This window comes from Pipistrellus kuhlii, unplaced genomic scaffold, assembly GCF_014108245.1.
Source record: "Pipistrellus kuhlii isolate mPipKuh1 unplaced genomic scaffold, mPipKuh1.p scaffold_m20_p_9, whole genome shotgun sequence".
Lineage (NCBI taxonomy): Eukaryota > Metazoa > Chordata > Mammalia > Chiroptera > Vespertilionidae > Pipistrellus > Pipistrellus kuhlii.
Window position 1 is genome coordinate 11,370,675 of NW_023425595.1, and position 25,143 is coordinate 11,395,817.

The 25,143-nt window shown below is 56.9% G+C and overlaps 1 protein-coding gene across 1 annotated transcript; it reads left to right on the forward strand.

Moving 5' to 3' along the window:
• The first annotated feature begins 90 nt into the window (after positions 1-90).
• On the forward strand, positions 91-24,867 carry P2RX3 (purinergic receptor P2X 3). Its single transcript, XM_036426530.2, has 12 exons — positions 91-241; positions 8,343-8,478; positions 8,793-8,864; positions 9,088-9,151; positions 9,654-9,747; positions 9,995-10,072; positions 10,551-10,692; positions 11,184-11,320; positions 22,807-22,900; positions 23,148-23,213; positions 23,552-23,629; positions 24,064-24,867. Exons 1-12 carry the CDS (start codon positions 123-125, stop codon positions 24,175-24,177), a joined length of 1,194 nt encoding a protein of 397 aa, XP_036282423.1. The 5' UTR covers positions 91-122; the 3' UTR covers positions 24,178-24,867.
• Positions 24,868-25,143: the final 276 nt, after the last annotated feature.

Here is a 25,143-nt window from a genome sequence, read left to right on the forward strand (position 1 = left end):
TCCACAAAGCCCCTCTAAACTGCCCTCCAGGCCTCCTTCATCCCCGTCTCCTGGTCTCAGGACCTCTGCCTCCCGAAGCCACCTCTGGGTCCCTCTGAGCGGCCCATGAGCACTCTCTCAGAATGAACTGCATGTCAGATTTCTTCACCTACGAGACCACCAAGTCTGTGGTTGTGAAGAGCTGGACCATTGGGATCATCAACCGGGCGGTCCAGCTTCTCATCATCTCCTACTTTGTGGGGTGAGTCTGAGGCGCTTCGGGTGCCAGAAAGGGGGGGGGGGGTGCTGCCCTCTCCTCTCCTCCGTGGTGTTGTCCAGCTTCCTCCGCGTCTCCTCTCCTGGGGAAACAGCCTGGTGGAGGTGTGTCTCAAGGACCGGCCTCTGCCGCCCGCATCGGGGATCTGGTCCCAAGATGAGTTCTCCCCCCAGTAAATCCCCACAGGTGGAGAGTGGTCTGTGGGCACCCACCCCGAGGGGAGCCCTTGCCCTGGCACCACCCTCCACCAGGAGAGGTCCCAGGGGACCATCTCCTCTTTCCCTTCTCTCATCCCCACCGTCAACCACAGAACAGGCAGGCCAGACCCCCTGACACATCTGCCCACTGACCTCAGTCAACTCTTTGGGGCCTCATGAAGAAAAGGGGGACAGAAGATACTGAAACGAGGGAGATGGTGACAGCGTGATTTCGAGGTGGGAAGGAGAGAACTGCGTTCGCTTTAGAGTGAGGGGCCCCCTCCTGGCATGGGAGGGGGGAGAGGAGGTAGGAAAGGGGGAAGGCTTTGCTCTTGAAGGATCAGACAAAGCAGCGGGATCTTTCCCTTAGGAGTGGGGGTGGAGATGCACCAATAACATTCCAGGGAAGAGTGTTTTTTTTAGGAGAAAAGTGACTTTTCTGAATATGGCGTAGTGTCCCTCTTCACGAAGCCAGAAATACTCCACTTTGTCAGAAACTGTAAATCCCCTGCTTCTATCTGACTTTGTACTGTATAACCCATCCTGGGAGATACTTAAGAGCCAGCGAGGTCTAAACCTTCGGCTCAGCTCCCACTTCTTTAGGGACCACCCCAATTCACACACATCCAGACCTTCACACGCACAGACACAGAGGCAGACACACAGACATACACACTCATACACACACACAGAGATGCATACTCACACACCCAGCCATACACACTCACACAGACACATAGAGTCACACTCACACAGAGACATACACATCCACACACATGCACACACACACACACACACACACACAGGGGGGCACAAAAGGCCATGGAGCACAGGATGGCCACAGAAGAAACATGTCTCATGCTCCTTCACACACACACACTGGCGGGCCCCAGGAAATACAGATCAAAACTCTGAGGGCTTACTTTCCTGGTGGGCAGGTCTCTAGCTCATGCTGTTCTTTGAGACAATGGGTCTGTGTGTGAGAGACAGCAAGCCACTGACGGCTGCCCTGAGTCCGTTCAAGGAGACATCCTGGGGGCGTGCGGCTGGAGCTGCGGGTGAGGGGCCTCCTTGCTGTCGGTCACAGCCGTGGGAGGGTGTGCGTGGACAGGTGGGAAGACAGGGATGAAGGGACTTGGGCTCCGTGGGCTTGGTGAGAGCCAGGAAGCTCCGGTCATGCAGACATTGTAGATGAGGCAGCTCACAGGGACACCAGAGAAGGGACTCAAGCTCGGGGGTCAGATTGAGGGGCCTTGATGCTCCCTTCCAAGTTTGAGGTTCTGTGAGAAGCTTGCAAATGTTTCACGTCAGCATCTCCGGAGCCTGGCTCTAAGTTGGTTCCGAAAGGTCTGTGGCCACGTGCACGCGTGATGCTGTGACTGTTTACACGTAGCCACAGGATGGTTTGTGGGTCCAGGCAGGCGCCCAAAGCTGCCTCAGCATATTCCCGGCCTGGCCCCGCTCTGTTGGCTCCAGGCAGAAGATGGTGGGTAGAGGCATCCAGCTCCTGGACCTGCCTACTCAGCACCCCACTGCCCTCCGTCTGTCCCTCATCATGGTTCATTCTGATGCTCCGACCACCCCCTGGTGCTGGAGCCTGGCCTGTTGGTGCCAGCACGAGATGGCGCCTTGGTATCCAACCCCATTCATCTCCCAGCATGACAGCTCCCCCAAGAGCAGCTCCTTCCATTTGCATCTTCGTCAGGTGCACTCTGCAGCCCAGCTCTCCCCTCACCGCCCCCGCCCTCCGCCCCCAATCCCCGCCTGAGCCCCATCTCTGTGCATGTGAGCCCATGTACCATTAGGACTTCCTGATTCCATTAATTTAGCACAAAGTGGTGGAGTGTCTCTTTGGGCCAGGCACTGTGTACCGAGGCTGGAACAGCAGGCAAACACAGACCCGGACCTCACCCTCATGGAGAAGGGAATAGGAGATGCCTGGGGCCTGAGTTCCCATAAACACTGGCCAGTGCCCGGCCTGAGGTTGGTTTGCAAGAGATGGGCATTAATCAGATAATCTCTGCAAACAAATATAAAATTTCAACTGGGGTCCAGGGTTCAAAGAAGAGACACAGAGTGCTAGGACAGCGGCATTGGCCTTGGTCAGGGAGCTAAGGAAGGATTTCTGCACATGCAGCATTCAAGCCAGACCTGCAGGACAAGTTGGAGCAACCCAGGGAAGGGAGAGAGTTCAAGGCAGAGAAGCCCAGCTCCGCCAAGGGAACGGGCCTGGCCAATGGGGAGAAGAAAAGGTCTCTATGGCCGGAGCTGGAGGAGCAAGGGGAGGGGAGTGTAAAGAGGGGGCAGGATCCCAGGCGGACCCCAGACAGCTCTGGTCTTCCCTTTTTACAGTAGAGGAATGGAAGGGAAGCTACTGAAACACTCTAGCGTGTGTGTGTGTGTGTGTGTGTGTGTGTGTGTGTGATTGAGAGAGATTGAGAGCAACAGACAGACGTGATGAAATATGCATTGAGAAGACCACTCTGGCGGCTGATATGAGGGATTGGAGAGGATGCCGGAAAATGTGTTAACAGGGGGGCAATGGAGAGAGATGACTGTGACTTGGGCCCAATAGAATTTGAAAGGATTTGTAATGCTGGGATGTTAATGCTTAATACTTGCTTCTTCCACTGTATGCCCGTCGGGGGTAGACCAGATGCACAACCTTACCTTGGACATGAGTGCCGTGAGCCAACCATTCCTCTTAAGCACCCACAGCCACACACCTCCTATTGTCTCTACACGTGCTCCCACCCCTGCCCCGGCCTCTGTCTGTGACTGACACCACTTCACCGCAGGTTTCTTTACCCGCCCCAGGTGCACAGAGAGGCCAGGACCTGCCTGTTGTTTCTCCCACTGTCCTTCCTGGGCCGGGGGGGTAGGGGGGGGGGGAATGTTAACCCAGTCTCCTCTGTGGGGTGGGACTTCCTAAGAGCCCATCTCTTTTCTGGATCCCATGAAGACCTGAGGAGGGAACAGGAGATGCCTGGGGCCTGAGTTCCCATAAACACTGGCCAGTGCCCTGTCTGAAGTTGGTTTTTGCAAACGAGCGCTGAGGGGTATCCCAGCCCTTCGATGCTTCCGCCATGGCCATCGGAAGGACCTGTGGTGGCTGATGGTGACTTGGCTCCATCACAGGCCTGTTCTCCCTCTCCTGTTCCTCTTCCCCCTCACTCAAACCCCCGACCCCTGCAAGGCCTGATCCACAAGCTCACTATTTGCACAGCCACCCTCTCTGCTTCATTTCAAATGAAGAGTCTGCCTCATTTCAGATCTTATGTAGAAGCACAACACATAAGGCCGTTCCCATGGGAAGGCGCTCTAGTTCAAAAAAAGGCTGGGGCGGTCCTGTGGGGCCCACCTGCATGTGGTGCTCCCGCGGCCGTCCTGTCCAGTTTATCAATAAATCCTTGCCTGCTTTTTAAAATTAAAAAAAGGGGGGGGCTGGAATTCCACCTCCTTGGCCCCCACCCCATCCTCTCGCCCAAGGAAGAACCCTGAGGCTCCTCGTTGAGGCACTAGGTGACAATATGGCGGAAAGACCTGTGGGAACCCCCTCTTTTTAAAAATATATTTTATTGATTTTTTTCAGAGAAGAAGGCAGAGGGATAGAGAGTTAGAAACATCAATCAGCTGCCTCGTGCACACCCCCTACTGGGGATGTGCCTACAACCAAGGTACATGCCTTTGACCGGAACCGAACCTGGGAGAGAGTTCAAGGCAGAGAAGCCCAGCTCCGCCAAGGGAACGGGCCTGGCCAATGGGGAGAAGAAAAGGTCTCTATGGCTGGAGCGGGAGGAGCAAGGGGAGGGGAGTGTAAGGAGGGGGCAGGATCCCAGGCGGACCCCAGACAGCTCTGGTCTTCCCTTTTTACAGTAGAGGAATGGAAGGGACCCTTCAGTCCATAGGCCGACGCTCTATCCACTGAGCCAAACCAGTTAGAGCTGGAACCCCCTCTTTCAGGTTTAGAGAGAGCAGTAGTTTCATGTAGTCCCTCTCCCCTCACCGCAGCCCTATGGTGGGGAGACTGGGGGACATGAAACACCTGCTCAGAAGCCTCCCTCTGACACCGGATGTGGGGTCCGGACAGGTCACTTCACGCCTCCAAGTCTCAGAGGCTGAATCTGGAAAATGGGTTTAGGAATGCCTCTCCCGGGGAGTGATGGTGAGGGGAGGTAACACGTGTCCGTTCGTTGCCTGCATTGGGTGACTCCGTAATAGATGGTAACTGTCATCACCGCATAGACCACCCCATCACACCTCCCCCTTTCCTTCCCGGAGAGACCCCCATCCTCTCCCACAACACAGCACACCCTCCTCACACCCACTCCCTGGCCTCTTCCCTGCACACCCCACCTGCCAAGGAGCTGCCACCCTCCTTCCGCTCTATAAATAATAAACCAGGAACACAAGGAAAAAATAAGTCAGAGCCGCGGAGTCAATGCCAGGAACGAAAGGCTCAGTCCTGCCCCATCGCCTCCAGGGACCCACGCCGCCCTCCGTTCTGGAAATGAAGCATCCCCGCATCTCCAGCACCCCGCTGACGCGCAGGCCCCAGAGGGCCCCTGAGATCCTTCTGCCTGTTATTTAACTCGCAGAGAGGAATCTGCTGCAGCCGCTCCTCCCCACTGGGCCCCAGAGGCACTGGAGAAGGCGGGGCGGGGGGGAAGGAGAGAGGCTGGTTAATGGCTCCTCCCGGCCTCTGGAGACGGCCCGCGTTGGGAGATGCTTTCCCTGGAGGAGGACCAGGACCCAGTTCGGGGCCCGCCCGGGACACAGCTGGAGGCCTTGTGGCGAGGCCACTGCGGGCAGTCCTCCGGGGATGGAACCCACATACAGGCTTCCTTTTTTGTGGCGTGATGGTAACAAGGACGCCGTGTGGTGGGCTGGTGGTAAGGACTCACTGAGTCCTTCACACGACGGCACTTAGCATGCTGGGCTGATTACACCGAATGGCCAGATTGTGATGATCTCTGAACGCGTAATAATCCGGCCACTCAGTGTACTGATGTACAAGGGAAAGCTGGCAAATCTTGACGTGTCAAGGGACCAGGAGATAGTGCCCGCCCCCCAGCCTCTGGCTAGTAAGTCCTCTGCTTCTTTCTAATGACCCACAAGGCAGTTCTTACACATGGAAAAGTCTTGTTTTAAAATCCCAACTCTGTGGTCAGGCTACACGGAGTGGCCGGATTACTACGAGTTCTGAGATCACCATAGTCTGGCCGCTCCGTGTGGTGTGTGTGTGCTGTTGACCCTCTGAACTCTGCTTCTGGTAGGCAAATGTTCCCAGACGTTAACAAAGGGGATGGAAGGCAAGGTGTGTGTGTGTGTGTGTCAGGAAACCATTTCGCTAGCTCCGGGGTCAGCAAACTGCGGCTCGCGAGCCACCCGCGGCTCTTTGGCCCCTTGAGTGTGGCTCTTCCACAAAAATACCATCGCCTGGGCGAGTCTATTTTGAAGAAGTGGAGTTAGAAGAAGTTTAAGTTTAAAAACGTGGCTCTCAAAAGAAATGTCAATCGCCGTCCTGCTGATATTTGGCTCTGCTGACTGATGAGTTTGCCGACCACTGCCCTAGATCAGCACTCAGCGACACCTCCATCCAGTGGCCAACCACTGAGGCTCCGGAGGGTGCGCGCACAGCAGTACATCCGCTGTGGGCTGGGGGCAGAGAGCTGGGCTGCCACCTTGCCCTCTGCTCCCCAGCGCCCCCAGCCGGAGCAAGGATGCTCGCTTTGGACAGGTTTCTGGAAGGTGCTCCCTTCCCTCTGACTTCTCCGTGAGCCACGCTCCCTTGTGAGATCTTGATGAGCACCCACTTCCCTCCCAAGAGGAAAAAGATGAAAGCGCCAAGGAAGCTCAGCCCCCGGCTCCCTGGACTTCCGCAGGGCGCGGTGCTCACACAGCATCTTACAAGCAAGCGGACGGCTCTTTCTCCAGATGCGGCCGCTGTGAGGCCGAGACCATGAGACAGGTGGCAGGTTGGGCGCCCCCAACACCACCACCACCACCACCAACCCCCCCCCCCACCTGCCGCCTTCCTCTTTTCAAGATGGCGCACAGGACTCAGGCCAATGACAGAGGCCTGGCAGGTGGGTTCCTCTGAACCCTCTCCCCAAAACCTGAGCAAGCAGCCACTTGCAAACAGCAGCCAGTGTTCAAATAGGCATGATGGGCAGGTGCCCATCCCACAAGTGACCGACCAAAAGCTGCAGCCCCTGGCGTCTTCCAGCATCGGGGCATTCCATAGGCCAGCAAGCCAACCCCTTCCCGGGAGGTGGGCATCCGGATTCCTGGTGAGACTTCCCGGGCCTGTGGTGCTCACCGCCTCCCACCACAGCCCCCAGCGCAGCCCACTCTCGGGCTGAGAAAGCTCCTGGGCTTGAAGTCCTAACCCCTTGTTGTAAAGTTCTCCGGTCTCCCACACGCTGCCCTGGGCAGCCTCCCGGCCCCCAGATTTGTCTTCTCTACCCTACACCGTCTCCTGCTCCTTCCGCTCATTCTCATGTCGTGCCCACCCCCCCCACCCCCCTGGTGAGCATGCCAGAAATGACCCTAATCCAGCGCTCCCACAAGCACGCCCCTGGATTCCACAAGACGTCCCCACTGCCGAAACCGGTTTGGCTCAGTGGATAGAGCGTCGGCCTGCAGACTGAAAAGTCCCTGGTTCGATTCCGGTCAGGGGCATGTGCATTGGTTGTGGGCACATCCCCAGTGGGGGGGGGGGGGGTGTGCAGGAGGCAGCTGGTCGATGTTTCTCTCTCGTCGACATTTCTAGCTCTCTATCCCTCTCCCTTCCTCTCTGTGGAAAAATCAATAAAACATATTAAAAACAAAACGAAAAAAGACGTCCTCACGTTTCTCCAAAACTGAGCGTGTGCGGCATTTTCCAGGCACATTGGATGAGGTTTTCTCACCTGTGCCATGGGCCCAGCAACAGCCTCTGCCTCGCAGTGTGTCCTCAGGGACAGGTGGTACTGCGCCTCCTGCTGGAAGAGGGCCAGTGAGGCCGGGTGGCTGGAGCCTTGAGGGCAGTGGTGGGTGGTTTCTAACGGAAAGGCGGGCACCTCACAGGAACGCAGGAGGAAGCGTGGTCTGCAGGCCCTTCTTGCTGCAGGAGTCCGGGGAGACAGGTGCAGCAGGGAGAAGCCAATGCAGGTACATGTCCACTAGGTGGCAGCACAGTCCAAGGAATGCGACTAGAAGGCACCTCCCTCCCAGCCCAACTCCATCCACCTGCCAGTAGAGGCTCCGCCGCGGCCCCGCCCTCCTCCGCACCTGAGGCTCGCACAGATGGAGACTCCGTCAGGTGCCCAGGTCCCCGCGCATCTTCACCGGCCTGTTCGTTGACACCTGCTGTGTGAGGGCGCTTGGGACACAGCCACACACAAAGCCTCGATGCGGAGTCGGAGGCGGGAAGCCCCCCGCCTTCTGCCCCCGGATTCCTGCCAGGGAGGAGGCCTCTGTCACCTGCAGGAACCATAATGCGTTCTCAGCGGGGTGATGTCACCCTCAAGGGTTCAGAATTGGTGTCTGAAGAACAACAACAACAAAAAATGTCTCTTTTCATATGTAGAGTGCAAATGGACATATCGTATGTAAATGGATGCGGATAGTATTAAAATTTCACGGAGGGAGGACAATTAGGGGGGGAAGTCTAAAAATGCTCCTTCAGCAGGAAATGGGGGAAGGAGGAAGAACAGTGGTCTAAGCCAAGTTGGGGTTCACTGTGAAGCCCCCCAGGCTCCTCACACACACACACACACACACACACACACACACACAGGCCTCCCCTACCACCCCCCTGTGGCCCATGTCGGCAGGAAGGCGACCCCTCGGGCCTCTGTCTGACAGGCCCTGCTCTCTTGCTCTCCATCCCGCTCCCTGCCCAGATGGGTTTTCCTGCACGAGAAAGCGTACCAGGTTCGGGACACGTCCATTGAGTCCTCGGTGGTAACCAAGGTGAAGGGCTTCGGACGCTACGCCAACAGAGTCATGGATGTGTCTGACTATGTGACACCACCCCAGGTATGGTCCCCCTACGGCAGGCAGGTGGCTGTGTCGACACCCAGACCAGGGCAGGTTGGTGGGGAGAACCCGTGTACACGTGGCCCAGAGCGGTGGCTGGGGGGGGAGGGGGAGTACCCTCCTGAGTCAGCACTGGGCATCCTCTTGCTCTGCCACAGCCTGTCCTGTGATCAGGATGACACACAGAGGGGGCGTGAGGGGCCAGGGGGTGGTTGGAAGAGCCTGGCGTGGAGCCCACGTTTGCCTGGATTAACCTGTGACCTTGGCCAAGTCTCTCAGCGAGAATGCCTTCCCCTCCCCATTCTTCTCCCAAGGGCACCTCCGTCTTTGTCATCATCACCAAGATGATCGTCACGGAAAACCAGATGCAAGGGTTCTGCCCCGAGGTGAGGCGGGGGAGGGAGGCTGGGGGAAGCTGGTCAGGGAAGATGAGGTGGCAGGGAGGGGCGTGGGGGTACGCAGAGGTCCTAGGTCCTGCCTGGGAGCCTAGTCCTGGGACCGACCTCCACGCCCTCGAGGCCCCCGGCTGTGGGGAGGCAGTGGGTGCCCACAGGCTCACCCAGGCTGGCCCAGGGCCCCTCACCCACCCGTGGACCCGTCTCCCCACAGAGCGAGGACAAGTACCGCTGTGTGTCCGACAGCCAGTGCGGGCCTGAGCGCTTCCCGAGTGGGGGTGAGTGGAGCCCCTTTCCCACCCCCTCATGACTCCAGGTGGTAGTGGGACCCCGGGGGGGAGGGGGGCAGGCCAGGGGTAGGGGTGACAACCATGCCCTGAGGTGGTGAGTGATGTCTAGGAGGAGCCAGGGGAAGGAGAGAGATGGGCCTTGTGGGATGGAAGGACGTGGCAGGACAGAGGGGCTTGGAAGGGGGCATTCTAGGCAGAAGGAACGGTCAGCAAAGCCTTGGAGGCAGGAGGAGCCTGCTGGGGCTGGGGGCCGGGGACCTGTGAGAGGAGGGGCCAACTCCCGAGGCTGGCCTAGGGCTGGGGAGAGCTCTGATGGGCCAATGTGTCTCGGGGACCTCCCTTGCCCTCCCTGTCCCTTCTGTCCGCCTGCAGGGCCCCTGCACATGTGTATATTGGGAGGGGGGGGGCGTCTCCGGTGAGGAGGGGTGGGGTGGGGGAAGGGCATGGCAAAGGGCCAGACGCGCACACAGCCCTGTGCCCGCCCTCCCAGGGGTCCTCACCGGCCGCTGCGTGAACTACAGCTCCGAGCTCCGCACCTGCGAGATCCAGGGCTGGTGCCCTGCCGAGGTGGACACGGTGGAAAGGTGAGGGCCCCCGCCCAGGCTCCCCGGTGCCCCGGGGGGGGGGGGGGGGCGGCACCCCCGAGCCGGCAGGGGGTCTGCTGGGCACCCACCGTCCTGTAGTGTCCAGCTTCCCCCCAGCTTCGCTCACCGGCCACCCTCCCGTCCTCCGGCCCTCAGGCCCGAGAGGCCCCGGCCACATGCCCGCTGGGCGATGTCCCCCAGGTGAGGGCTCCCGGCTCCCCTGCCCCCTCCTTCTGTGCCCACACAGGCCTGTCATGATGGAAGCCGAGAACTTCACCATTTTCATCAAGAACAGCATCCGCTTCCCCCTCTTCAACTTTGAGAAGTGAGTCCTTGCTCCTCCCTGAAGCCAGGAGGCAGCGCGCCCACCCCTCATTCTTAGAGGGGGCGGGGGGGGGGGATGCCGGTCAGCCCGGGGTTCTTCCCATGTTCTCCCCGTCTCCCTGTCTCCCGGGAGCTCCTGATCCCCGTCTCCAAGCCAGGTCTCCCCGCCAGCCCTGGCCACTGAGTATCAGGTGGACTCGGGCCAGTGTCTCTGCCAGCCACCTCCTCTCCCCTCGTCCCCCGCCCCGCCCCGCCCCGCCCCGCCTGGGAGGAGGACATTAGACATGAGTCCTCACGACCCTGGGATGGGACAGAACAGAGGGGGGCAGGAGAAGGGTGCAGGGACAGAAGTGAGGTCCCCTGCCGGGCGCGCAGCAGGGCCCTGAGGCCCGGGAAGGCTGGAGAGAACCTTGTGGGGGGAAGGCCTGTCTCCACCTTGACCCTGAGCCTGGCCTCTCTCCTTCCCTCCTCCCTTCCAGGGGGAACCTCCTTCCCAACCTGACCGCCGCCGACATGAAGACCTGCCGCTTCCACCCTGACAAGGCCCCCTTCTGCCCCATCCTGCGGGTGGGGGATGTGGTCAAGTTTGCGGGGCAGGACTTTGCCAAACTGGCCAGCACGGTGAGGACCGGACCGCCCTTGCGCGGGACGTGAGGACCCTTCGTGGGGCGGGGATGCTGGGGAAGCGGAGCAGCAGCGAGGCAGCGCCACCTGGTGGGGGCATCCAGGCCTGCCGCCACCTGTCCTGAGTGGTCCTGCCCCCTCACCCTTCCCGCCAAGCCCCGTTTCCCATTCCTCACCTGCACACAGACAGAGAGGCCTGGGGCACTGAACATTGGACCTGTGCCACTTTCTCCCGTGTTGTAGGTGTTGTAGGTGAGGGACTGACGACACCAAAAGCAGGATGTAGCGCCTCGGGGGCTCACCCTGAGCTACATACTTCCTTGCTGAGCAGCATGGGGTGACACGTTCTTTTTCTTTCTCCCCACCTGCGCCCTCCTCGGAAGAAGGCAAAGCACTCGGGTGTCTGTGGGTGATGCTCCCCACTCCCACCGGGAGGAGGCGGGCCCCCGCGGGCTGCGGGAGAGCTCACACCCGGCCCCTTTCTGCAGGGCGGGGTCCTGGGCATCAAGATCGGCTGGGTGTGCGACCTGGACAAGGCCTGGGAGCAGTGCATCCCCAAGTACTCCTTCACCCGGCTCGACAGTGTTTCTGAGAAGAGCAGCGTCTCCCCAGGCTACAACTTCAGGTAACAGAGGCCAGGGCTTGTGCTCAAAGCTGCAGCTGAAATAAGCACGTATTGGGAAGAAAAGGTCCTATGTGTCAGGTTTCTGTTCAAAATGAGGCAGGACTTCCCAACAGGCAGCTCTCGGAGACAGACAGGCCGTCCTGTGAGATCGTGGCTCCAGGGAGGGACCATGTCGGCGGGCGGCAGGTGGCGGTGAGGCCAGATGGCCAAGGTCTCCTGGAGTGTCGGGTGCTGTGATTCTGAGTTCAGTTTTCCATTTTTCCGCTCTGGCTCTGAGACTGGTAGGTGCCCAGGCCTCCCTCACCCAGGCAGCCCCATCCCTTCTTCTGCGCCTGCGTCCTCAGGGTTCTCGCTCCTCAGAGCTAGGGCAATAGATGGTATCGTCTTCCGAGACGGAAATTTTGTATTTCTGCCCGGAACCAGGAAGTGTCACTGGAGGCACACGTGGCAGTTACAGTGGCCATTCGTTCTTCAGTACCTTTCGAACAAGAACTGAAGCCAGACTCTAGCAGGATCTAACGGGTATTCCCAAAAGCCCTGAGACACCAGAGACCCCCTCTCCCCCTCCCGCTCTGCACACAGGGAAGGGGAGAACCCGGGAGAAGCTGCTTGGAAGCAGCCGAAAGGCCTTGACCTTCTCCCCTCCCCCTACTCTCCCACTCGGGAAAGGGCGATGGGATGGTTATCCAGGATCCCATCCGCAGTGTCTGAGAAGCGTTAGCTCTCTGTTCAGGTTTTCCCTTCATTTTTGAAGATCCTGGAGTTTCTGGCAGGGCCCTCAGGACGCTGTGTGATACACCAAGCAGGCTAATTAGCGAAAGAGACAGTGATCAGGGGGGAAAAAAATCCCTGTAAGAACATACTACATCTATATGTTCAAAGAATGGTTACTCAAGTTTCCTTTGTTGTCATGGTGTTTCTCGATATAGTGAGATACATAAGCCAAAAAAAAAAAAAAAATCATTTCACCCCTTTTTTTTTTTTTTTTACCTTTATCGATAGCTCGAAAAGGTCATTATCCATTCCATTAAGCTTTATCTTTAATCGTTTAACATATGCATGTGTAATCTCTGGAAAGAAGAATTTGAAAAAAAAAAATTTGAAAGTGCTTTCATAATCAACTCCCGACTTTGAAAAATCATAGGAAACAACACATATTTTAAAGTAGTTTAAAAATACTGTTTGGCTCCCTCGCAGAAATTGGCATATTTATTCAGTCGGGTACATCGCACTGAAATCAATACAAAGGATTTCATACGATAGCTTAAAATAGAAGCGTATTAATAAAATCCTCATGATCTAAACTGCAAGTTTTCATCTTCATAACTTCCCTCTGGCCACTGGGAATTCTTCAGCCCTCCGAATATCTTACTTGGCAGGAAAGCTTATGAAGAGTATAACTATTAGGAAGACCTCAGCGAGTGGTGTCATACAGTTTTAGAGCAATGTCTTTCATGTAAAGAATCGGTTTGGAGTTCTTTGTCTCCAATGCAGTGTGCTGTGGTTCACACACACACACACACACACACACACACAAATGCATGCACACCTTGCCTAGGCACAGCAGGGCCTGAAGCAGACTGGACCTAGGTAAGCTTGTCTTTGGAGAGACAGGTCAGAAATCTCTGAGGATCCTGAGAACATAAATCCCAGGGGGATGGGGGGGCTAGGGGTACCATCTGAGAGGTGTGGCCTCCACACCCAAGCCCTCCAGCCAGAAGATGAGGGGGCGAAGCTGCCCAATGTGATCCTTGTGGTTTAAAGGATTTTCCAGAGGAATAGCACTGGTGTGGGGAGTATCTGATGGCCCTGGCAAGCAGAGGGCTCTGCCCAAGCTCCCTGAGGTCACTCCTTTGGGTGTCTACCCACTCACCTTCATGCAATCTTTGAGCTGCTGGCTCCACATGGGCAACCAAGGCTAAGCTAGGAGCCCACAGAGGGCCTCCTTTCTGAATCCGGAGGAAAAGGGCCATGGCCAGGGTCAGTGTGGGCGCAGGGCAGTTCCTGGGATGGGTACAAAGTATGCTGCTCCTGAGAGTCCCACCAGCTCCCTTTGGTAGGCACGATACTGGGCACCCCGTGCAAAGTGTCTGTGCACTTTGTTTCGTTGTTCCCCACAGGGAGGCGCTATAATCCCCCACTGCACAGGAGAGAAAAGGGAGGCATTCAGACTTAAATATGTTTCCCAATGTCACAGAGCCAGCAAGTGTGGGAGCCTGCCTGCAGACGTATTTTCTTGAATGATATCCATCCACCTCAAGCAGGAAGGCTAGGGACATGAGCACGTGTTAATCCTCAGAAAGACACGCCTACGTGCATGTGGGCCAACGGCTAGCTTCGGGGGGCGAGCCACAGGACACAGCCTGGCCTTTTGTCTCCCAAGCAAACCCATCTGCCTTTCCGACAGTGGCCAGGTTTTTCTCCACGTCCGACCGACCATCCTGTCCTACAGTTTGTTGCCTTTTTGCACTGGAGGGAATAGAATCCTTCAGCCAAGACTCAGCCTTGTTTAATATGCAAACTCAGACACCCAGAGGCAGCTAGAGACTCGCATTTCCATCACTAATTACTTCTGTAGCTCCTTTCCAAGCCCCACCCCCCTTTTTGGAGGCTCTCTGCCTGCAGAATCTGAGATGTAGAGGAGCTCTAGCTGTTGAAAGCCCCTCAGAGACACCTAGAATGGCGGAGGCGGTCATTCTACAGATGAGGAAGTAGGAACTTCAAAGGGGGGAGTGATGCGCCCAAGGTCATGGGTGCATCTTAGAGGTCATTTACTCCCAGTGCCTATATCAGTCTCTCTGCAAAGCAGCCCTAGGCAAGGGACCACTTCACAAGATGACCTGTCCCTCATCGGATCGCCTCCCAGTGTTGTACTGAGCCAAAATGTGTCTCCCACCCAAAGTCCCTGGTGCCATCCATCTAAACTCATCTTTGTTTATGGGATCTGACGGTTTCTGTCTGTCCCTCCCTCCCTACAATTTGCTGGAAGGATTTTATTTCACTCCTACGTCTATTCTGCATGGCTAAAGGCTCCGGGGGCTGCTTTCCCTTGTTTGTGGGTTGTTGTTTTTTAGCTTGGTATTTTTAAGACGCCTCTTTCCAAGTACCGTGAGAGTGTGCTGTTGGTGCGTTCGTCTGGCTTGGTAGTGGGCAAAGGGCAGCATTTCTGAGAATAAGAACTGGCGAGAGTCACCAGTTCAACGGTGCGAAGGTGACCGTCACCCCGGTGTTGGTGTTCTTGCAGGGGTAGTTCCTGCAACACAGGGGGCCCTCTGTTCCCCAGAGCAGGGTGCTGACCAGAGCACCCCACTTCCCAGAGCTGGGAGCTGGCACAGCCGAGTGAGTCTGGCGTGTGAGTTTGCGAGTGAGGGTGAGTGTCTGTGGGTGAGTGTGAGCATGATGAGGGTGGGCATGTGTCTGCGAGTGACTGAATGTGTGCATGCGTGTGTGCGCGTGCGTGCGTGCGTGAGTGTGTCAGTGAATAGATGTGTGTGGGTGTGAGTGTATAGGCAGAGATGGTACAAAGACAAATTAAAAATACTGTATCAGTCAGGGTCCCAGCAGGAAACAGATGGCACATGCAAATTGGGTAATTTGAGGAGAATTTAATGCAGGGAGTGTTGCTGAATTGTGGGCAGGGTGCAGGGATACCACAAAGGATCCTGCAGTGCTGCGGCCGGGGTCTGAAGGGGCCAGGGCAGGAGGCTGTTACTGGAACCCGGAGACAGAGATAGGACACTGCAGCCTGAGGAGAACGAGGACCCAGCCACGCTTCCTCAGCAGCCAGCAGCAAGGCAGCAGGCCAAGGCAGCCCAGGGCAGGGTGGGGAAGGAGGGGAGGAACACTGGTGTCCCCAGTCCGGGCCTACCAACTTTCCTCCGTGAAATCACAGCCCTTTGGTAACTTTTGGAGGCCGCTAACTCTATTACAGCCCCGAGGAAAGCACAGAAGCACGCACCATTGATTGCCCAAGAAAAGTGCACGAATGCACAGCCATGAGCAACATTGCAGGCCATTTCTTTTGTTAAAAGATACTTTATTTCTACAGATAGGATGCAAGTGCATCCTCAGGATGAGAACCCTAAGACAAATGGATAGACAAAGTCATGGCCTGGAAACTAGCTTCACTCTGGCTGCTCCCTTGCATGGAATCAACATCCCACACAGTGTGGTCTGTTTCCTTCTCTGCATATTTATGCGGCATAGAATTCCGAGACTTTGAAGACCTTTGAAAGCCTATCCCGGGACCTCAAGACAAGGCCCCTCTCGCAGCCTATTTTTGACAGGATTTGACAGTTTGCCACCCACCCGGCCTGCACCCCTCAGTAGGCAGAGAGAGATTTTGAAACTTGCCCTAGACTACAGAGCCCAAATAAGAGGTTCATTAGGACTCAGACCCAGGAACCTGACCTATAGCCATTGCTTCTAGCAAACCTCCCACCATCATTTTACTAACACACACACACACACAGAGAGAGAGAGAGAGAGAGAGAGAGAGAGAGAGAGAGAGAGAGAGAGAGAGAGAGAGAGAGAGAGAGAGAGAGAGAGAGAGAGAGAGAGAGAAAGAGGCAACTTGAGGTCATAAACCAGGTAGTGACCGCTGGGATGCGGAGAGAGAAGCAGAACAGTGCGCTCAGCAATGTCTGACTCCCGGGACTCCTGAGGGTCCCTGGGACAGCGTGGCTCCTAAGAGGCGCTGCCTGCCGCCGTGGCTCTCCTCCCCTGGTGTCTGCCTGCGCTCCGCTGCTCGCTGCTCCTCCTGCTGGAAGCGTTTGTGGCGCGTGTTCCATGTTGGAAATGTACCCGCAGCAGCTTTCACGAAGCTGAGACTTGGCCGCTGAGCTGCTTCCACACGGAAACGTGCGGATCCGCGAGCTCTTAGGCCAATCGCCAGGGACCGGATTGAAGCGTGCCCTCGGCTTGGATCATCCCTTCCGCAATCTGGGTCTTTCTCCTCCCGGTAGCCATGGAGATGCGTCAGAGCAGACACCTCCCTCATCACCACAGAAGCACCTGAAAGGGCCTCTTTCTTGCCTGGGACATGTTTGCCTCCGTTCTCCATGATCTGTTCCCCTCTTCACTTCCTTTAGGGTACAGTGGGGGTGGGGACGGAAGTAATTAGCATGAGCTTGAATTCAGACAGCCCTTTATCACCTTGATGGCTATTGAGTCCTCTCAGGGACCAACATTATTGGTAGAAAATATTGGCTAACACTCCCCGAACGCTTACCAAGGGAGCCCAAGATCAAGTGCTCTTGGTGGAGTATTCGTCGAGTGAAGAGGGAGGATTTAATAGCTGGGAATCGGAAGCTTAGAGGCTTCGTGTATGTGCCTAAGGCCACACAGCAAATGATGCTGGAGCCTGAATCCAAATCCGGGAGGCCTGGCTCCAGGGCCTGGGCCGCAACCACAAATGTATGGTTGCCCCCATTGTGCAGATGAGGAAACTGAGGCCAGAAAAAGATTATTCCCTGGAGTAGACAGCTAGTAAACCTGGCTCTCGGGGACATCTTCCAGCCCTGCTCCCATTGACCGTTCCCTGCCTTGTGAAAGATAAAAGAAGAACACATGTTTGTTTGTTTTTTTAAAAAAAAAAAAAAAAGGATCCACAACAAATCATCATCGGAATGTCTATCTCGGAGGTTGATTAGGTCTTAGGATATGAGTAAATCAACACGGCTTGGGCCCTTCTCTGCCAGGAGGAGTCCCAGCTTGCTCAGGGATGCTGCCCAGCCCCCACGCCACGCGTCTGCCAGGAGGCATTTTCCCATCAGCAGAACCTCAACTGTAAACGTGTATTTCGGCTGGCAGAGCGATTCCCCACCAGGCAGAGAGCTCTGCTGAGAACACCACCTCCTTCACGTGGAAACCCAGATCCCAGGCCCAAGTTTTCCCTCGCAAGTCCACGCCGGAGCCTCCAAAACGTGTTGCTGTTTTCCCTGCCGCTGTAACAGTTACGTGTCCCTGCCTGGGTGAGGAGCTGCCACGCTCGACGGGATCGCTTCTAAGCAGATGTCTGGCTTTCCCGAGGGGCTTGTGCATCGCGATGAAAACCCTTCTCCCTCAGCGAACGCGTAGGGCTGCCGCCTGCTGCAAATGTCAGCTCGGCGTGGGGAAGCGCTTCTGACGGTTGGAACCACCCAAAGCTGAGAGCGGGCTGCTCGTACTGCAGGTGGTGAGTTCCCTGTCGCTGGAGGGAACCAGGCAATGCAGGAAGCAGCGGGGGCTTAGGGTTCCAGGATCCCAGCTGTGCTTCTCGAAGGCCTGGAAAGTCTCACTGTTGCCTGCTGACCGCTAGGTAATGTCCTGAAAGCCCTCACCCCAGCCACACTGAATCCACCCTCCAGCTAGTGCCATCCTCTCCCTTTCACATTTGGGGAAACGGAGGCACAGAGGTGACGTGATTCACCCCAGGTTACGGAAAGGAGGGACAAAACCTGGACCCAAGGTCAGACTTGGTTCATTTCAAAGCCCTAAGCCACCGGCTCTCCCACTGAGTTGTGGGGGCCCAAATGAAAGGATGGGTATGGAAGCTTCTAGCAGAGTGCTTAGCAGGAGAAGGGCTCCATATGCAGCTATCCCTGCATTTTCCCCGGCCCCCCTCCATGGGGCTGGTTCCCCACAGCGGGAGCCGGTAGCACCTCCTTTTCCAGGCAGCCAGCTGCCAGATCCAGATGTTTTCCATTTGGGAGAGAACAGCCCACAGTTCACTCCAGTAGACCAGCTGCACCTGAAAAGCAGGGAGAATTTGGGGAGCCAGAGGCAGAGGGAGGAAACCCCGAGGCCAATCTCTGAAAACATGTATTCCCTGCGCTGGGCCATTGGGCAAAGAGGGACAGTGGGAGCTGGCTTGCAGTCAAAAGTCCAAATTATCAACTGTAGCCTGGTGTCTGTGTGCGTGGTGCGTATTTGTGTGTGTGTGTGTGTGTGTGTGTGTGTGTGTGTGTGTGGCGGGGAGAAGGGGAGGGGCTGTAGGAGAAACCAAGTTCCTCAGATCCTCTCAGAGACAGGAAAGGTAGCGTCGGTTCTGGGAAACAGGAAACCATCTCTCTGGCGAAAGGAAGAAAACATTTTTATCTATTTATGTGTTTGCCGATTCCTGTGGTGTAAACATTCCACTGTGGGACAGTTTCAAGCTGCACGTGTGAAATCACTGCATGTGGAATTGGGAAGAGGCACACGACCAGACACTGCCTCTTCCACGCATGTCCATCCTCGCAGAGCAGTGCACTTCCTGCTTCCTCAGAAACACTGTGCCTTCGCCGGAGAGGGGAGAGGGCTTCCTTCCGTTTCACTCTCCACCCTCCAGCCTCAGCTTTCGAGTGATTTCACAGGAAGGCTTCCCTGACCCACCAGCCGAGGCCAAATGTCTTCCTGGGCTGTGCTCTGAGCAAGGTGCTCCCCTCCCTCCCAGCGCCGAAGTCCACTGTGAGCTCCTTAAGGATGGTGCGGTTCATATTTCTCTCCCTCTCGTGAGAGCAGAGCTTGTTGGTGTATCAGCAGTGCCTGGCACAGTGCCTGGCATACGGTGGCTGTGCTCTAAATACCTGTTTAAAACTTGAAAGAATCCGAAGTCACTGCTCAGGGTCCTGACGGAGGAAGAGGAGCTTGCAGGGTGGAAGAGGGGCTGAGGGGAACTGCCTGGGCAAAGGCCCAGAAGTCTACGTCTGGGAAGCAGGTGCAGGAGAGAGAGGAAGGCGGGTTGTGTGGCTGGTGCTTGAGGGCACAGCGGAGCATTCTGCAGAGGAGGCTGGGGAGTGGGCTGGGCCAGGTGGGAAGGGGCCCTGTACTCCACGCCAAGGTGTGGAACGGGGATGTCCTCCTCACTGACTCCATCTTTCAACCAAGAAAGCCAAACCCGGAGAGGCAGGAATCAGAGGATTTAGGAGAAATCTGGGCCCGGGCAGGTGTAGCTCAGCCTTTCCCCTTTTCACACGCGGCGTTGGGGGGGTCCTCCTCACCTGGGGGTCATGGCTCCCCTTCTTCCTGTTCCATCCCAGCCAGGGGTTCTGGGTGGAGAGCCCCACCCTGCAGGTGCAGAAGGGATTCCTCAGCCAGAGAAGGAAAAGAAATGAGCCAGGACCAAACAGAAATCGGGCATCAAAAAGAACCATCCGAAATGCAGGCTAAGAGTCTGGGGCGGTTGAACGGGACCTTCGGAGTTTGAACCCCAGCTTCACTCCCTTGACTCTTGCTGTGGTGACCTTAGACAAGTTGCTTAACCTCTCTGATCCCGATGACTCCTCTGTAAATGGCACTCAAAATGGCGCTGAGTTCCTTGGTGTTGCTGTGAGTACTGAGTTAGTGACTTGGCATGAAGCACATAGCACAATGCCAGGCACATAGGAAGCACCCAATGGATATACGTTGTCTGTTATTGCTGCTAATACCATTATCACAGGGAGGCGGGAGGTGTGATAGTTCAGGGAAATGTAGATGATACGAGTCCACTTTATCTTGATCTTAGGATGGGCTGTAAGCACTAACCTGATCTTGCTTTAGTTACTCTATCTGGACACTGTCTCGTCTGGTCTTCCTCACTCTCACTTCTCCGTTGAGAGAAAAAGCCCAGAAGGCTGAGGGACTTGCGAGGGGTCAGTCAAAGACAATCTGGGGCCGCGCCCAGACCTCCGAGGACTTTCTTAGCCTCGCAGGATATCATTGGAATCCTCTCGGTCTTGAATGACTCCCCAATTTTAACTCAACCTCTAACTCAGGCTTCCTGGCTATAAAACCACAGGAGTTGGCAAGAGGTTAACTATTGCTAATCGCTTGACAAACAACCCATCTCAGTGCTAACGTGTGCTCCGGCACTAGGGGCCAGTGGGGGCGGGGCGCTCAGGAGCCCTCCGGGGTCTGGGCTCCTGCCACCTGTTGACTTGGTCGCCCCAGCGCCCTGACTTCTCCCTGGCTCTTGAGCAGCTAGCTGGCCACGAGGAAAGGGAGGACAAGGAAGGTTCGCTCTGACACCTCTGGGCCCAGAGGTCACAGACCGCGCATGCAGCTCCCTTCACGTTCTTTGGCAAGAACTCTCGGGGGGCCCCAGCTAGATGCAGGGGGGCTAGAACCCAGGGTCCAGCCGCACGCCCAGAGGGAAGGTGATCCTGCCCCGTGATCGCCGAGCCAGTCTCTGCCCCGCGGTTGGGCCACGTTGTGTGACCCCCACCGGCCAGCCCCTCTGGAGTGCAGAGGTGTGGAGTCCTGGGCCCTTGTCTCTGCAGCCGGTCCCCTGCCTCTGGCTGGTCCCCTCCCTCCTTCCGGGCTCGAGGTGCCCGCTCCCTCCCGCCCCAGAAGAGAGCCGTGCGTGTGCCCTGCCAAGCCTCCTCCGAGGCTGGGTGGTGGGTGAGATAATGATCTTATCATGCTTACTGCCTCTTGGAAGGCAGGTGCTGGAGAAAGGCCAAGCCCGCTTTGGTTCTCCTCCCTGTTCCCTCCACACTCCTTCCCCAGATAAATTTAGCCAGCCCTCGCTTCGAGAGGCGGTGCCCAGGATGCCGGCTTTCTGCTCTCCCAGGCGATGCATGAGCGTTTTTCACGGCTGCAGCCTGTGGCCAGGAATGCGGACCTCAGGACAGGATTCGGTCCAGGCCTCCGCCTTGTCCCAGACCTCAGAGGCTTGCCCTCCCACCCCTGCCCAGGGCCATGGGCTTCCGTTGCCACATCTCAGATAGTGGTGACTCTTCCCCACACGTGACCTTCATCCAGGCCTGGATTCTCCAGCGGTGGGCGATAGGGCACAGAGCGCAGAAGGACTCTGAGGTCTGGCACCAGGGCTGCCCCTGGGCATCAGAGGCAGGACGGTCCAGGTTAAAAGCAGGGCCTTTGCCCAGCCAGTGTGGCTCAGTGGTTGCATGTTGGCCTATGAACCAGGAGGTCACAGTTTGATTCCTCAACAGGGTACATGCCCAGGTTGCAGGCTGTCATCATTGATGTTGCTTTCTTTCTCTCCCTTCCTCTCTGAAATCAATAAAAAATAAAAGAGCAGGGCCTTTGGAGCTGTCAGTGTTGCCCCTCACCAGCCTTCTCATCTATAAATTGGGGCACCCGTGTCTGCTCCCTGACATTGAGGAGGAGATGCTCGTAGGTTTGCATCTTGTTGGTGCTCTGTCCGCGGTGGGTGTGGCGGTGGTGATGGTCCATCCTCAGCCTCAGGCCAACCTGAGAGCCCGTGAGGGCTTCCCACAGTCCTCTGCCCAGGCCTGATGCTGCTTTTGCAAACTTCCTTAAGATCTCCTGCGAGGCCTCCTGGGAGAGTCGTGTTCTCGGGCCTCCTCGTCTTTCTAGAAGCGACTTCCTTCCTGGGGTCCATCCCCTTCTCCTGCTGGAGCAACTTGAATTCAGACCATGAAGCCTTGGTCTGTGACCAAGCCAGTGTGGCTCAGTGGTTGCATGTTGGCCACCACGCCCAGCCCCTAACGGATCCTGTTCACGAGATGGTCTACACCCATGGTCGATAAACTGCGGCTCAAGAGCCACCTGCAGCTCTTTGGCCCCTTGAGTGTGGCTCTTCCACAAAATACCATGGCCAGGGCAAGTCTATGTTGAAGAAGTGGTGTTAGAAGTTTAAGTTTAAAAAATTTTGCTCTCAAAATTTGCAGAGGAAGGGAGAGAAAGAAAGAAACATCAATGATGACAGCCTGCAACCTGGGCATGTACCCTGATGAGGAATCAAACCGTGACCTCCTGGATCATAGGCCAATACGCAACCATTGAGCCACACTGGCTGGGCAAAGGCCCTGCTCTTAAGCTGAACCGTCCTGCCTCTGATGCCCGGTGGGCGGCCCTGGTGCCAGACCTCAGAGTCCTTCAGGAAAACTGCAGCTCGTGAGCCACATGCGGCTCTTTGGCCCCTTGAGTGTGGCTCTTCCACAAAATACCATGGCCAGGGCGAGTCTATGTTGAAGAAGTGGCGTCCGAAGAAGTTTAAGTTTAAAAAATTTGGCTCTCAAAAGAAATGTCAATCGTCGTCCTGTTGATATTTGGCTCTGTTGACTAATGAGGTTGCCGACCACGGGCCTAGCCCCTCTCCTCCAAGCCTTTGCGTCTTAGGATTGGGGAGTTGCTATGCAGCAGAGCCAGGCCTGGAACCCAGGCTGGCAGAGAAACCTGCGGAGTGGGGAGCAGGCCGGGGCCCAGGCCACCCAAGCAGGTAGAACCGAGGCAGCGTGGAGTCCTGTCTCAGACCTTCACGCACATCAGAATTATGGAGGGACATTATTTAAAAGGAAGAGTCCTGAGCCCCACCCACAGGGATGCTTATTCCATGGGGTCAGGGTGGGGCCGGGGGAGCTGTCTTTGTAACCAGCCCCCCGAGGTGCTGTCTGTGAAGGGGGTTGGCCAACAGCCCAGGCTGGACCGTGGCAGGTGTCCCACCAAACCACCTGTACGGGCTGCGCAGGAAGGGACGGTCGTAGGCTCCAGAGGACCCCGTTCATAGGTTCAGGCCGGAGCCCGCAGTGGGACCCACCTTCGCCTCTGACCTCCAGGTTTGCCAAGTACTACAAGCTGGAGAATGGCAGCGAGTACCGCACGCTCCTGAAGGCCTTTGGCATCCGCTTCGACGTGCTGGTGTACGGGAACGTGAGTCCTCAGGCTGGGCGGGAGGGTGGGTGGACGGGGGAAGGAAATTCAGACCAACCTGGGCCTGGAGAAGGCTCCTGGGCAGGGGTGAGGGGCAGGGTCTTGCTGCTGATCAGCTCTGAGACCCTCAACTCCCCATCTCCATACCTGCACCATGAAGGGGTGGGGCCTGCTGCTCCCAGGTCTCTCTGGCTCCACCCCTGCCCCGCTGGACTCCGCCCACTCGCCTTGGTCTTTGTGCATACAGGCGGGCAAGTTCAACATCATCCCCACCATCATCAGCTCCGTGGCCGCCTTCACCTCTGTGGGAGTGGTGAGTTCATCCCCGCAGGCTCTCACTGGTGGCCAGTCAGGGTGAGGCGCCTGCTGGCAGGCGTGGGCAGGGAACTGAACCCAGGTAAGCCCTGCTTCAGCCTCTGGCCAGGTGCTTTAGTCTCCGGCACCACCGCCCTGCTCTGCCGGGCCATGCTTGAACCCCTGCAGCCATGAAAGCTCCCTGCCTCCTCAGCAGCCTCCCATCTGCAGGAGGCTGGCCTGGCACAAGAAGGTTCCTGGGGGGCGGAGACTCAGACACAGCCCCACCCCCAGGCCAGTCCTGCCCAGTGCCCCTCAGCTCAGGGCCTGCCCGCTTCTCCTCCTTTCCTCCCCCAGGGGACTGTCCTCTGTGACATCATCCTGCTCAACTTCCTGAAGGGGGCCGACCAATACAAAGCCAAGAAGTTTGAGGAGGTGAGTGGGGCCCAGGAGAGGCAGCGAGACAGGGCAGGGAGGGCCCCTGGGCCCCAGGGACTCTCAGCGGCCCCAGGAGCTCACCTTCCAGGGGCTTCTGAAGGGAAGTTCACTGGGCCTCAGGGCACACTGGAGCTCCCCACCAGAGGATGTTTGGCCAAGAGCAGACTCTGTGAGAACCGTATGGCTCTGTGGGTGGTCGCTGTTGCCACCCCATCCGTTCATTGTCCCCTCTCCATTTCTGGGGCAGGACTAATGCTGCTATGGGCTGGCTCTGGTTCTGCCTGCCCTTGAGATGCTTGGGTGGAGTCCTGGGATCCCACAGACCCGCCGTAGCTCCCCGAAGACCAGGCTGGGCGCCTCGACTGCTGAGTCTGTCCAGTGGGGCCCTTGCCCAAAGTCAGAGCACCCTCATGCCAGTCCTCTGCCTGCAGGTGAACGAGACGACGCTGAAGGTCGCTGCCTCGGCCAATCCAGTGTTCCCCAGCGACCAGACCCCAGAGGAGAAGCAGTCCACTGACTCGGGGGCCTTCTCCATTGGCCACTAAGGCCTCCACCCAGGGCCCCACACGCACTGCTGGGCTCCACACCTCCCAACAGAGGACCCCACTGGGCAAGGGGGATGGGAGAGGGCGGACTCTCCCTTCTGCTGCTCATCCCACGGGGCCACAGCTGGAAGGCGTCTGGGCCCCCCAGTGCCCCTCCCCCCCCCCCAACTGAGCCTTCACTCTCACCTTCACCCCATGCCTGGCCCCTGTCTGCTTCCCAGGACCCCCCGGGGCAACAGCACCTGAGTCTTCCCCTTTCCAAAGAATAGAGATAATAATAGTAATAATGAGTGCCTGCCAAGTGCCCGGCACTTCACACACACTATCTCATTTAATCCTTAGAAGAATCCTGTAACATATTTAGATATTAGGCTCGCCATTTTGAAGATAATCTGAGGCTCAGAGAGACTGAATCATTTGCCCAAGGTTACACAGCCAGGCATCGAGAGAGCTGGGATTTGAACCCAGGTCTCCATTGCCTACACCTCACTAGAGAAAAGGCACTCCCACAGGTGTCCGCTGCTGCTTCAGCCTCCTCCACCCTGACCAAGATTAGGTTCAGCTTAATAAAGAGTAAGCCCCGCCCTACCCGGTTTGGCTCAGTGGATAGAGCATCAGCCTGCAGACTGAAAGGTCCCAGGTTCGGTTCTGGCCAAGGGCACATGCCCAGGTTGCCGGCTCGATCCCCAACGGGGGGCCTGCAGGAGGCAGCGAATTGATGATTCTCTCTCATAATGGATGTTTCTATCTCTCTCTCCCTCTCCCTTCCTCTCTGAAATCAATAAGAATAAAAAAAAATAAAGAGTAAGCCCCAGGCTGGCCCCACCCCAGGAACTTGGGCCCGATTTGAGGGGAGACCAGTGAGACTGATGGGAGCTCTTTCTCTGACTCAGGTGAGAAGGAAACAGGAGTCCTGACTGTCAGTGAATTTTTCTTACCTCACCCCATAGCTCTGTCCTCACACCG

Bases quoted from the DNA above. Each gene is read 5' to 3' on its own strand.
- P2RX3 (XM_036426530.2), top strand. From the start codon at position 123: ATGAACTGCATGTCAGATTTCTTCACCTACGAGACCACCAAGTCTGTG. The intron at 242-8,342 runs GTGAGTCTGAGG...CTCCCTGCCCAG, and splicing joins ATCATCTCCTACTTTGTGGG to ATGGGTTTTCCTGCACGAGA. The intron at 11,321-22,806 runs GTAACAGAGGCC...TCTGACCTCCAG, and splicing joins TCCCCAGGCTACAACTTCAG to GTTTGCCAAGTACTACAAGC.